The sequence below is a fragment of the Maylandia zebra genome, linkage group LG11, assembly GCF_041146795.1.
Source record: "Maylandia zebra isolate NMK-2024a linkage group LG11, Mzebra_GT3a, whole genome shotgun sequence".
Classification (NCBI taxonomy): domain Eukaryota; kingdom Metazoa; phylum Chordata; class Actinopteri; order Cichliformes; family Cichlidae; genus Maylandia; species Maylandia zebra.
This window is the reverse complement of record NC_135177.1, coordinates 24,444,378-24,456,567: the sequence shown is the minus strand read 5'-3', so window position 1 is coordinate 24,456,567 and position 12,190 is coordinate 24,444,378. Positions and strand designations below refer to the sequence as shown.

The window sequence follows — 12,190 nt, the reverse complement described above, 5'->3', positions numbered from 1 at the left end:
GAGGTTAAGTGTCTCTCTCAAGAGCACCTTGATAGTAGCTTTAAACAGTTTTTTTTCAGGGCATGATTTTCCCCGAAGCTCACGTGGTAAAATGGTGCCCTCTAAGGGTTTAGATGACTGAGGAGTGGATATAAAAGTGAAGAAGCAAAACCATTTCTAACCACAACATCACTCGCAGTCCCAAAGGCTAAATTAATGTGCAAGGGACAGCGCTTACCATTCCTGACGGTGCTGCAGACAATAGTCTCCTCCTCCTTGCGATTTCCTCTGGTTTGCGTGGTCGCAGGCTGGATGTTGGCACCACCTCTGCGCATCCACAGCTGGAGGGTGAAGTGGTCGCCGGATAGTGCGGACACAACCGAATCGGGCACGACAGCGACGTGGTTGGAGCCGTTGAAGGAGAAGATCAGAGATGAGTCGGAAGACGGGAGAGTGGGCAGCGCTGAAGTCCAGTTAGCGGCAGGAGATGGAGGTGGGAGCAGGTCGACTTCGCCCCTGACAGCACCTGATACAAAAAAGAGAGGTGATAGAAATAACGGATCTGATGTCAAAAGGTTAACATGTTTTCAGTCATAAGCCTGAACCCACCACACAGACGTCGCACAGATCTGTCGGAGTAGCTGTCTCTGTCACAGCCTTTCCCGATGTGGCCGGTCTGGAGCTCTACGGTGGCCTGGATGTTCCACACGGTCTCTTCACAGGTCTCCAAATGCAGGCTGGGGAACAGAGGGATGCTGCCTGACCCAGGGGTGTACTCTACACGCTTGGTCCATCCTGAAAAAAAAGTATCAATACCCGCTTCACCTTTAACATCTGAGCCCTTCTGACCTTTTCTACACTCCTTTAGCATCAAACGCAGACGACTCAGACATTAAATGTCTCGAACCATCGACTTCCCCTAGCACAAGGTATGCCTGGTGTCTGATTGCGGCCATGTGAGAATTACCACGGGTAATTTGTGGAGTGATTTCCCAGCGAGGGAGTGGGCGTCATGTCTCGGCTAAACCACGATAGTGAGAATAAATATGACGCAAACATTCCCCTGCTGTGTGATCCATGTGAGAGAAGGCAACCTCAGACAATATCCCAACTTGATTCTCCAGTTTTTCCCAGAGTTCATGTCTGAAAACTGCTTTGGAGTTAACTACCCTTATCTTTAAAAAAATGTCAAAGCCGACTGACTCCAGCATGCTAAAAAGGGGAAAGTGTGTTAAATTTATACAGCCCATCTATCCCTAACGTCCTCCTTCACTACATCCATGAACCTCCTCTGTGGACTTCCCCTTTTAAACAGGAAATCTACTGTCTGAAAAAGCACGTAACATTGCTGTAGTCGTATGTGTGATCTAAAAATATACTGTCACAGTTTAACTATGCAGTTACCTTCCCTTGATATTACTAAGATTCAACACCGCCTCTTTAAAACACAGTTCTTTTGATCTAAACATGCAAAGGTGATTCATCCAAGTGGCAGCCCACACACTTTCTAAATCAAAGTGAAAGTTTCATCTCCCCCATCACCACAAAAAAAGGAAAATATTAAACAACTAAAGCGCACGTATGTGTAAAGTCTCATCGGCCTTGTTCTGGGATCAGAAAAAGAGAAGTGCGTGTGAAAAATTACCGATCCAGCCGGGTTTGCAGGACGGCTTGACCGTGACAACAACCTGAGCGTCAGCCTGAGCGCGGTTCTTTCCACAGTCGAAGGCTGTCACCCAGAAGGTGTGAACGCGCTGCCGCTTTGAATCCAACGGCTCTGTGTTCTTAATGTTTCCTAGGAGACACAGAAAAATAATGAAACAAAAAATAAACCGGGGAAAAAAATAGAACATTAGTCACCCAACCACAAGGTTGTTGCATAACTGAAGCTCGGGTCAAATAAAGACCCATTGATAAAACCGGCACATTCCCAACAGCAGAGCCACTGCCCTGTTAAACGCGTCATGCTCGGTGATATGAAAGCGAGGACAGATTGCACACAACAGGATAAAAAACTGAAGGGTTTTCCTGTTTTTAGAGATAAAGATGAATAAACAGCGAGTATCCGTGATAGGCTGACAGCACTCAGCATGCCAGCTGACAAACAATGCTAAGGAAAGAAGATGGTGTGACATGGTGAGAGGGAAAAACAGAGGGATGAAAGAGACAGAGGTAGAAACAGGAGCAGAATAGACAAATTGAAACAGAAAATAGACAATAAACAGCCCACAGCGTTTGAGCAAATCTGGAACAAAAGGTTGCTGTGCTGTTGTATCAGTCTGACCCCTAAAGAAAGGAACCGCTCATCCTCGGCAAAGCCCTCCAAGTCTGGGACATTTCTGCACAGTCATACCAAAACAGGGTCCTTCTCAGTTGCTGTGACACTCTGTTAAACAGCTGCACTTGATCCCAAACCAACCAGTCAAAGGATTCAGCCTAAAGCTCCAATATTCATTCATTTTCAAGGTTTTCATTGTTGTTCTAAACAGATTGTTTGGAGCTTTAAATCAAACAGAGACGAGAGACAGCACACAACACGCATTCAACCGCAGGGCAGAAGATATAGATGTGAAGGAGAACGTGCTCTTTGTGGGATCATTTTACATGTAAATGTGACCAAAATCACAAGACAGCTGTTGTTTTCATCTTATTTTTTTAAATTTATGTGTATAGTGATTTTATCGGAGGACCTCATAGTTATAAAATCAAGATTTTAGCAGTGCAGAGTGGCAACATATGGCTTGTTAACAATGTAGTCTTAATAGGCCACATTTGTGTCACTTTTCACAGTCTTTTCACAAACTAACAGCAGAAACAGGAAAAGTATGTGGATGAGATCAGCTTAATGTGAATTAATCTGTATTAAAACACACTATATGTGAGCACAGAAGAAACAAACAGATGTGACCGATGGCAATGAAGCACAACAACCCAAACCCAGCTCTCGCTTTTTGGCCAAATCTGTGCTAAAGTTTGCACGCCTTCTCACGTCATCCCTCCGCATTACAGCTTGGACATAGTGATGGAGCATAATTAGGTCCCACGCCTGAGGAGGAAAAACATCTAATGGCTCTCTTAGGTTTGTTTTGCGTGAAGGTGCCTCCTCGTCGATTCTGTCTGCTGGCAAAAACTGATAAATGTGTAAATGCTTCTGTGCAGCGGGACGGTCTACCAACAAGATAAAAAATATATTTTTAATAAGCTGTCAAACCAAAAACACGAGCCTTGCTCTGTGGAGACCAAAGTTCATAACGCTGGCAATAATACATGGGGCATCAACACCAAGAATGAGAAAGCTTTGGGACTCTGTTACTCAAAATGCCTACACCAGCAACAACACAGCAGCTTGTTAACATATAAATAACCTTCACAGGGTAGTCAAATAATCCTAATATAACTATAATTTCCAGCTACAGAAAGGCACTTTGTCAGGATTCAAACCTCCAGTTAGTGAGTATGGTTTGTGCTCTGCGTTCTTATGAATCAAAGCTAAAGGTAACATCAGCCATATTTACTGCTCCGCCTACCAAGGAAAACAAATCAGTGCCTCCAACCCAACTCCCTAAAAATCAGCTCTTTCTTTTTTGTATAAGAGTTTTAGTTTATTTAATAACGTCACCTGAAATTTGACCATTATATTCTGATTACTTTTTAACTTTCAGGCTCTCAGAGCACATATGACAGGGTTGAAATTGTTATTGTTTCCAGCTTTATTTACTTAAAAACGTGCAGGAGGTGGTCACATGACATCCTTGGAGCCTTTAAGCTTCACTAAACCAAATCAGTTTTACACCCAGTTCAAGAAGACAAAAACTTGTTTTTGTTCAGCCATATTTAGGCATCAGTTTCATGTCATAGTTCGAAAAGCAAAATTTAACCAATTTAACACCAATTTAATGTCTATGACAGAGACCAATAAGCACTGGTACCCTCCATGTTTTTGAAGTGAATTCTGGTCAAAACCAGGACTCCTTTTAATCTGCAGTTTGAAAACAGCCTCACGTTCTAGCAGTGATTTATTTGAGTTTATGGATAATTAGCGCAACATCAAATATCCACAGGTCGAATTTATCAAATTATTAAATATTCAGTTTAAGCGATGATCGGTTTTGTACGGCAGCAAATTTCTTTTTAATTAATCCAAAAGGTCCATGGGTTTTATTATTTATTTTACAGAACATGTGCCCGCTGTGCCACAATTTGCTTGTTTTTGGTGCTGTCTGGTTTACTAACTATCAAGTTTTACTATTCAAATTAACATTAGGATACACGTCTGTTTATTAGTTTCATCATATTTTTAAGACAATAATTAAAACATGAGAAAGGTATTTTAAAACTCACTGACAAACCCTCATTATACAGCAGCAGTTTGCCCCAAAGTGGCACAACAGCCAAACAAATGATGGCGGAGGGAATTTAAATGCTTCTTCTCCTCTACAGTATTGTCATCTGTATAGAGACGGTTAATTGCTTGTATTGTATATTTGCTTAAGATGTTATTTTAACAAAAATGCAGAGAAAGTTTATTTAAACAGCTCCTGAGATGACATGTTAGCACTTAGCACTTAGCACAGGGGCCTAAAATGAAAGAAATGGCTAACGTTTTCCATTTGAGATCGTATCAGGATTTGGGCCCACCATCATAGCTTATGCTTTTACTGAGTGTTTCTGATTTTTATAAAATCATTAAATATGAGTTCTTTTTATTAGTGATGCAATTATACAGAAATTACATGTGAAATATAAAAAAAGTGCAATTATATAGTAAACATTACTTTTAGAACAGATTAATATAACTGATCTGAACACTGTTATTGTCTGAGTACAGGATATGGTACACCGAGTAAATAAACTGGACTCAGTATCATTTTCAGCAATACTCAGATCAACAAAGCAATGATTTCATGATACTTGATATAATTCAGTGGTTTGAAAGGTTCAGTAAGGTTGGAAAACTGCAAACTGCTCCTTTAAATCATTGTGATCACACTGCAGTGTTGCATAAACTATTAAACAAAGTGTTTTATGTTTCAGGGAGATGAAGTTATGTTCTGCTGAGAAGCAGCATTAGATAAGGGCTTCATATTTATAGAAACACAGAAAGGAAAATAAAATGTCTTCTATCTGAAATAAGGGTTTCTCTCTTTCTCCTAATGCGTCCTGTTAAATGTGTTACTTTGTCAGCTGTGTAATGTGTGCTTTTTGTGTCATAAATCTTTTAAATGCTGGCTGAACGACAATAAAAATGTTGGGGTACATTTCTAGGGAGGAAAATCTTACAATCTTACATCTGTTGAATAGCTGTAAATTCAGTGTAATGTGGATTTATGTTGAAAACATATGTATCCCTGATGGTATCATGCACAGGAAATCCACTATAAAACTCAAACTTCACATTTTCAAATCAGTTTAACAGAAAACCTCCAAACTCCCAGGTGACAGATTTGAGAACATTCAAACTCAGTTTTTTAAATCTATCGCATAAAATAATGATCTCAATGTTTATTTCCATTTAAATATTTCCCAAATCATTAGCACTTAAGCTAATGAATGGATGTTGTGGAAACAACTCGATAATTAGGCAAAAATAGTTGATATAAAGAGTACCTGTGATTACTGAATCGCTCTTGTATGGGATCACCTCTGAGGATTTTGTCATCAAAACATATGTAATCCACTGGGACACTGAGTCCTCAGGTGTCTGGAGTACATTACACGTTGGTTAGGAAAAGTTGCTTGAGCGAGGGAATAATAGTTGCGCTTATTCATAATTTAAGGGGAAAGGTCTTTTGACTGCTGAGCACTGTGCTTATCTCTTTTTGACATCAAACAGGGCAGTAAATTTTGAGGCTCAGTTCCTGATCTCTGCAGAAAGAAAAGAAGCAAGCAAGCGGTCTTTCTTCACAGTTTTGGGGTTATACAAACCCAAATATACTCAAAAATACAATTAAATAAATAGGTGGATTTTGCACAATAAGCCCCCTTTAAGCCGAACAGCTGTTGCGATGTTGATGCAGAGACAGAACAATCGTCCGCCCACACAAAGTCTATTTTAACATCTTTCGGTTTCTACCTGAGAGGAGAAGAATCATAAGTGCCTGCAAATCTTTTCACTCTGTCGCTATGCAGCAGCGTCTGGTGTGTATGTTCTTCATGTATTGAGGACATCCGGAGTTTAGCAGTTGAATACTGATCCGAATATTGAATTTTGTTATTCTATTTGAAACCACGGCCACCCAAGAAAGAGAGAAAATAAGGAAATAATATGGTGACTGGCAGGCATATTGTATTTTTCTTGGAATCAAAGGGGAAATATGGATTAGTCTATGAGGCTCTAATTTGCAAAATGAGATTCATCTCACCATCGTTGTCAATAGCAAAGGGCACATTGGGAGTGATGATGTCATAGAAGCAAATCTGGCTGTACTGCGGGGAGCAGTCGGCATCCAGAGCCTCCACGCGTACGATTCGGTCAAACAGACGCCCTTCTGGGACAGAGGCCTCGTAGCGACGCTCAACAAACACGGGGGAGAACTCGTTGACGTCGTTCACGCGAACGTGCACGGTGGCCCTGAGGAAAGCAGGAGCGGGAAGACAAACAAGTAGGGAGATTACTGGAACAACAGAAAGCAGTACTGGATGCACAGTTTTTACAATGCATAGCTAGAAGAGCCTCAAACACTGACTTTGATTATTGCTGAAAGGATTAAAAATCTGTCTAAATTAGGGGTGGGGGTCTAACTTGTGGGATTTCTTGCTGTTGACTCCATCAGGTCCCTCTCCGCAGTCGTAGGCCTGGATGGTGAAGCTGTGCTCCCGCTGGCTCTCACAGTCCAGCGGCTCCTTGGACCGAACCAGACCCTCACCGGTGGAGCGGTCTAGGACCACAGCTTCAAACTGGACCGAACCGGATCCCGAGGGGCCATTATGGACCCGGAAGCCACAAATTTCACCTGGGTGAGGGAAAGGGGGGCGGCGACAGATAGTAGAATCAATGATTTATTTATTAAATTCTTTATTAAAAAGAAAAAAGCATTGTCTGAATTGGGAACTCTACACTAATGCGAGGTTACATAACTAAACAGAGCGGCTTTGCATTGGCTTAGCTTTGATTGATGAGCATTGATTGGTTAAGCTTTACTCGTTATCTTTAAAGCACTCCACGCTGTGACTCCATCATACGTTTCTAAGTGTTTGTGAACTATATTCCTCCACAGTACACCTGAGATCCTGCAGCACAGCTCTGCTGCAAATCCCCTGGTCCAGTCTAGACTAAAAATGAAGGCGATCGTGGCGTCTCTGTTCTCTGAAAAAAAGCTTCACCGTTCAAATGTATCTTCCCAGCTTTGAATCTCTGCTAAAAACTGTGCACATCTCCTTCAATCAAACAGTTATTTTAATGTTTTCAGCAGCAAAAATTCAATTTAATCAACCCACTGTCAAGTTTAAATAAGTTATACTGCATAAATTAGGACAAACAGATCACACGTGATCCACAGTGGGAAGGGAAATGTCCCACAGTGCTACATTATTGAACCAACTGTGACAATTTATTGTAATATTCAGCAGATTGTAGGTCACATCATCCATCCTTACACCAGAAATGTGCCGATAACTATCTAGATATTGCTTTAAGTGGCACTTTATCTCATGCTGGGAGTCATGATCAGAATAGAATGAAACAGATTGCAGCTGCGACTCAAAATGAAGCGGATCTTCCCTGGCTGACATAAGTCGAAGGTTCATGCGCAAACAGCTAATTTCCTCTTCATTCTTGACACGGGTCCAATAAATTTCAGGGAGCCCCTGAGTAATTTAAGTTGATCTTTTATAATTTGACTGAACATAGTTATTTCCAGGTCTGCAAGTGCAAACACGATAACCTCATTTCATCAGGCTGCAGAGCGCCGCTGACTGCTCCTGCAACGAAGGGTTGAATTACACTATGATGGTCTAAAAATAGTGGAATCTGTGACTGAATGCATTGCTTTTAATATAGGGACCGTCTGTTGGGAAATATGGCTGGAAATGGCAGCAGTCTGACATCTCGAAGTGAAAAATGAGCACTCGTGTTTACTAGTAAAAGTTCAAGTACGTAAACTGACATAAATAAACCTCAAACTGGCCTCAGAGCTGCAGCATCAATCTGTTCATAAAATTAAAGTCACATCATTTCCAATTTGACCCAGTGAGATGATTTCGGTCCGGCTACTCGAGCAGATGATTTGACCTATTTTACCGCAGGCTTCACATCAAAAATGTTCGCATCAACTTAATGCTCTTCCATGCTTCTTATTGCAGTTGGTGTTACCAGCGTAGTGAAGTGGAGCATCTTTGTCGAGGGCAAAGAGAGGGGGATTGAGCAGCACGGTGTTGTCGTTCTCCATGACAATCCCCTGGTACTCTGTCTCGATCCATGGCTTGTGCTTATTGGCTAAACGGCACAGAGAGGAGGCTTTGGGTTAAATGGAGCAATTAGAAGGAACCAATGCATCTATTTTTAACTCTTCATTATGGGTGAGGACATGGTGAGAGTGTGCACGAGTGGGAAAAATACACGATGGATGTGAGACAGTCTGAGCACGTTCACAATCTCACAGTTCGCCCCCCAACCCCCTTTTTTCTTCTCCATCATGGACCACCTGCCCTTGTTCATGTCAAGCACCACTCTGCACACCTTCCTGTCTGACAGTGTAATTAAAGCCAGTCAGATTTCTCCCTATCACACACACACAGAAATATACTTCTCATATCAATCACCTAAACTGACCTGCCACAGGCGCCTCACAAAAAAAAAAAAACAGAGTCAGAATCAAATGCCTCAGGTTTACTCTGAATTTAACCTTTAATTGCAAATTAATTATTCATCCTGGTGCTGAATGTTCTGTGCTGAGTGATCAAAGGGCGAGTTAATGAGCCAGAAGGATGATGATTTTACACTCCAGCAAAGAGCAAAAACAAAAGCCGGAGTGCCCTCCCTCTGTTGTCCTCAATCTCTTAACACAGAGTCTGAAATCAGACACAGGCAGACTTTTGTTGGCAATCACTTTGTTGTCTTCACAGTGAGTTTTCTCCGTAAAGTCTGACTAGAACTAATTTTGCTGTCTCGTCTGAGAGAGGAGAGGGAACAGAGGAAAAATGCTCCTGGTTCTGAATCTGATCGCACCGCTCTCCCTTCAGAGACGGCGCCGGGGTGTCGTGTGAAAGTTTTCTGATTCTTCACAACACAAGACGCTTTTTATTGTCGAACTAGCTTAAGAACATTGGAGGAGGTATTTCCATTTTACTTGCTATTACACTTTTTTAAAAAAGCACGCCGTAATGTATTTTTCATTTAAGCCTGTCACGCTCCGTCGCTGTATCTGAAAATGGGCTCGGACTCACCAGCTATAATGGGCTTTCTGTTAAAACTGAATTTGCTTATGAGGTTTTGTTGTGCTTTAATGAAACTGCATGCAAAGACGTGACTAAAAACAGACTATTTTTAAAAAGATATGCCCGTTTCTGTCAAACCCCTTCATCTTCGGGTGTGACATTATGCTGCTTTGTCTTGAGTGTTTTTGCAGTTAAGTGGTTAATAATTAATCCACATATCAAGAAATTAATCAAGAAATTAGGCAGATTATGTGACAATGAAAGTATTATTAATTGCAGCGATAGCTACATATACTTTAATAGAAGGTTTTTATTTATTTATTTATTTTTACATTTTCACAAATGTCCAAATTATATATGCATCCTTTCATTATTTAATATGACATAAAAGAAAAATTACTGAGCAAAAAAGAAGTAAGGAGCACAAATGTGAGCGTGCCAGACAGTTTGTAACACCAACTGGTTCAAACCAATTTTAGCTGGCACCAAACACATACTGAGGTTTAATACCCAGCCCTAATCAAAGACATTCATCCTCTCCTCCTCCTCTGTTTCCATGGTCCTCTGGTGTGTCTCTTTTTTGGTCATTTATCTCCTGCCCTCTGTCCCCTCTGCTGATCCCCCCTTCCTCCCCTGCCCTGCCCTGCCCTGCTATAGCATTAATCTGAGCATCAGGCCTGTGGATTACATCCCGGATTACAGATTGAGAGGCAGCTCACTCCATCTCTCTTCCTTCTCTGTGTCCCCTGGCACTCCTCCCCTCTCTGTCACTCTATCGCTCCACAACATTTACCCACCCCTCCTCACCCACACACAGAAATAGCCCAGTCTCTCACACTTTTCCTCTTCTCTTTTCCCTCGTGTCACCTGATCTCACGTACCACCTCTCTATACCCCCCACCCCCCACTTATCAGCATGGATCTTTTCGGCACGTCCTCTCCTGTCACAGCTCCTTCTCCTCTTTCTCTCCTAACACCCCCCTCCCACCACACCTCCCCATCTCTCTGACACTCCATCTCCTTCAATCTCCTCATCTTCCCTGCGTTTCCACTCCTCTACCTTCTTCTCCTCTGACATTCTCCCTCCGCCCGTTTCATCCGCCTTTCCTTCAACACGATAATCACAGGAACAATGATGCTGAAGCAGAGTCATGCTTCTCCAGAATGATAAATCTGCTATAGGCGGGGGAACAGATTTATAATTTTCTCAGAGTCACACCACAGGCGACACAGACACACCGGGTCATGAACATGTATGAGGGCTCAGACGTGCTGCTGAACGAGCGAGGCGTCGAAGCTGTAAATAAAGGAACAGTTCGGGCCAAAACAGCCACGGTCCTGCCTCAAAACCATCATCTCAATACTTCACAATTAACAGTCAAAAGGATGAGGAACTGACCTTTGTTGCCAATGGCAACCGAAGTCAAGCAAAGGAGGAGGAAGGAGAGAAAATTCATTCTGTCCATCTGAGGGAGCAAAGGAAAAAAAAGGAGGGGGGAGAGGGGCAACAGGGTGGGGGTGAGGAGAGAGGGGGAGGAATACAGTACATGCATCAACAACTGATCAGCAGTGAGAGGAGACAGGAACAGTAACAAGACAGAGACAGATCAGGCCTATCAACTGGTGCTGCCTGTGTGTGCAAAAACATCACTGTGCAAGAGTCACGTATGTAAGACCTACACAGCAAAAAAAAAAAAAAAAGAGGCTACACAAGGAGGAACATGAACGATCGAGAAGCTGTTCACCATCACGAGAGTGGCGTGGTTTCAGCTCGAGAGCCCAGGATAGCCTGTGGATCACATGCATACCTGCTCAGGAGTGTGTGTCAGGAGAAAAGGTGGCATGTGTGTGTGTGGCAGTGTGGGTGTTTTCCCAGGTTTTCATTGTGGATTGTTGGAGCTGAAAACCCCTCAAGGACTCATTCTTCAGATGTGGCTGCAGCTGCATTTCCCCCCCCTAACCTAACCTGATATAAGAAACCTCTATTATGTTTTCACCTTCACTGCTGCAGTCCTCGAAAAGCTACAGGACAGCACAGATTAAACCAAAAAAAAAAAAAGAAGGAGGCGGAAATATATCACAGAAGAGTCCATCTGGTCACAGGTTGTTCAAGGCTAGACACACAAACACACACATTCAGGAGCAGAAACATGCGACTATGCGACAATTTGCAGCCGATTTATATCACAGCCTGCCTGCACTGACACACATTACTACACAGCTCCGGGTACATGGCTGCCGATAGCCGTGTTCAGACATCGCATCGGGAACCCGAGCAGGCTGAATGTCGCAGAAATGAAGGTCTGCTTGAGCAGAAACTTGCAGGTCTGACATTACCGTGCTGAGTGCGGTGATGCTCCTGGTTGGTACCCTGCCTCTACGCTCGCAGCATCCGCCTCTCACGCCCCTGCCGCTCGGCACAGCACGGCAATCCCCCCGCAGGCTGCAAACGACCCAGTCCTCCAGGTGGAGACGCACACAGGCGGATGTTCTCAACAACCCAAGACCCGGACAGGAGGGTTAATCTCCAAGGCTGTGTGATGAGATGCGAGGAGGATGAAGACACCGATGGATGCCCTTGTTTTTTTTTCTTTTTTCGGCTCTACGGAGGAGGAACGGGACCAAAAAAAAGACGGCAGGAATATTACGCTGACGTCCCCTCCCTCTCGGCGTTTCTTAACCCGCCCACACTGCGTCCTTCTCCCTCTCCATCTCTCTCTCTCCGGCCCCCACCAGCTCCGTACCAGACTGCTGCTCTGGCTGTTTTTTGCTGTTGAACGCACATTGAGAGTGACTCAGACCTCAACACAGCAATCCATCTCATCACGTTTATCCC

General features: G+C 43.1%; 1 protein-coding gene across 2 annotated transcripts in view; it reads right to left on the bottom strand.

Annotated features, from left to right (window-relative positions):
* Window positions 1-12,110, bottom strand: part of clstn3 (calsyntenin 3) — a 30,083-nt gene extending 17,973 nt beyond the window's left edge. For both annotated transcript variants that reach the window (XM_012919113.5, XM_012919114.5), the window contains exons 1-8: window positions 11,692-12,110; window positions 10,754-10,820; window positions 8,291-8,413; window positions 6,722-6,932; window positions 6,342-6,550; window positions 1,625-1,774; window positions 589-774; window positions 218-505 (exon numbers count right to left, since the gene is read on the bottom strand). In XM_012919113.5, coding sequence (XP_012774567.3) covers window positions 218-505; window positions 589-774; window positions 1,625-1,774; window positions 6,342-6,550; window positions 6,722-6,932; window positions 8,291-8,413; window positions 10,754-10,820 — 1,234 coding nt within the window. In that variant the 5' untranslated portion in view covers window positions 11,692-12,110. The remainder of the gene's footprint in view (window positions 1-217; window positions 506-588; window positions 775-1,624; window positions 1,775-6,341; window positions 6,551-6,721; window positions 6,933-8,290; window positions 8,414-10,753; window positions 10,821-11,691) is intronic.
* Window positions 12,111-12,190: the final 80 nt, after the last annotated feature.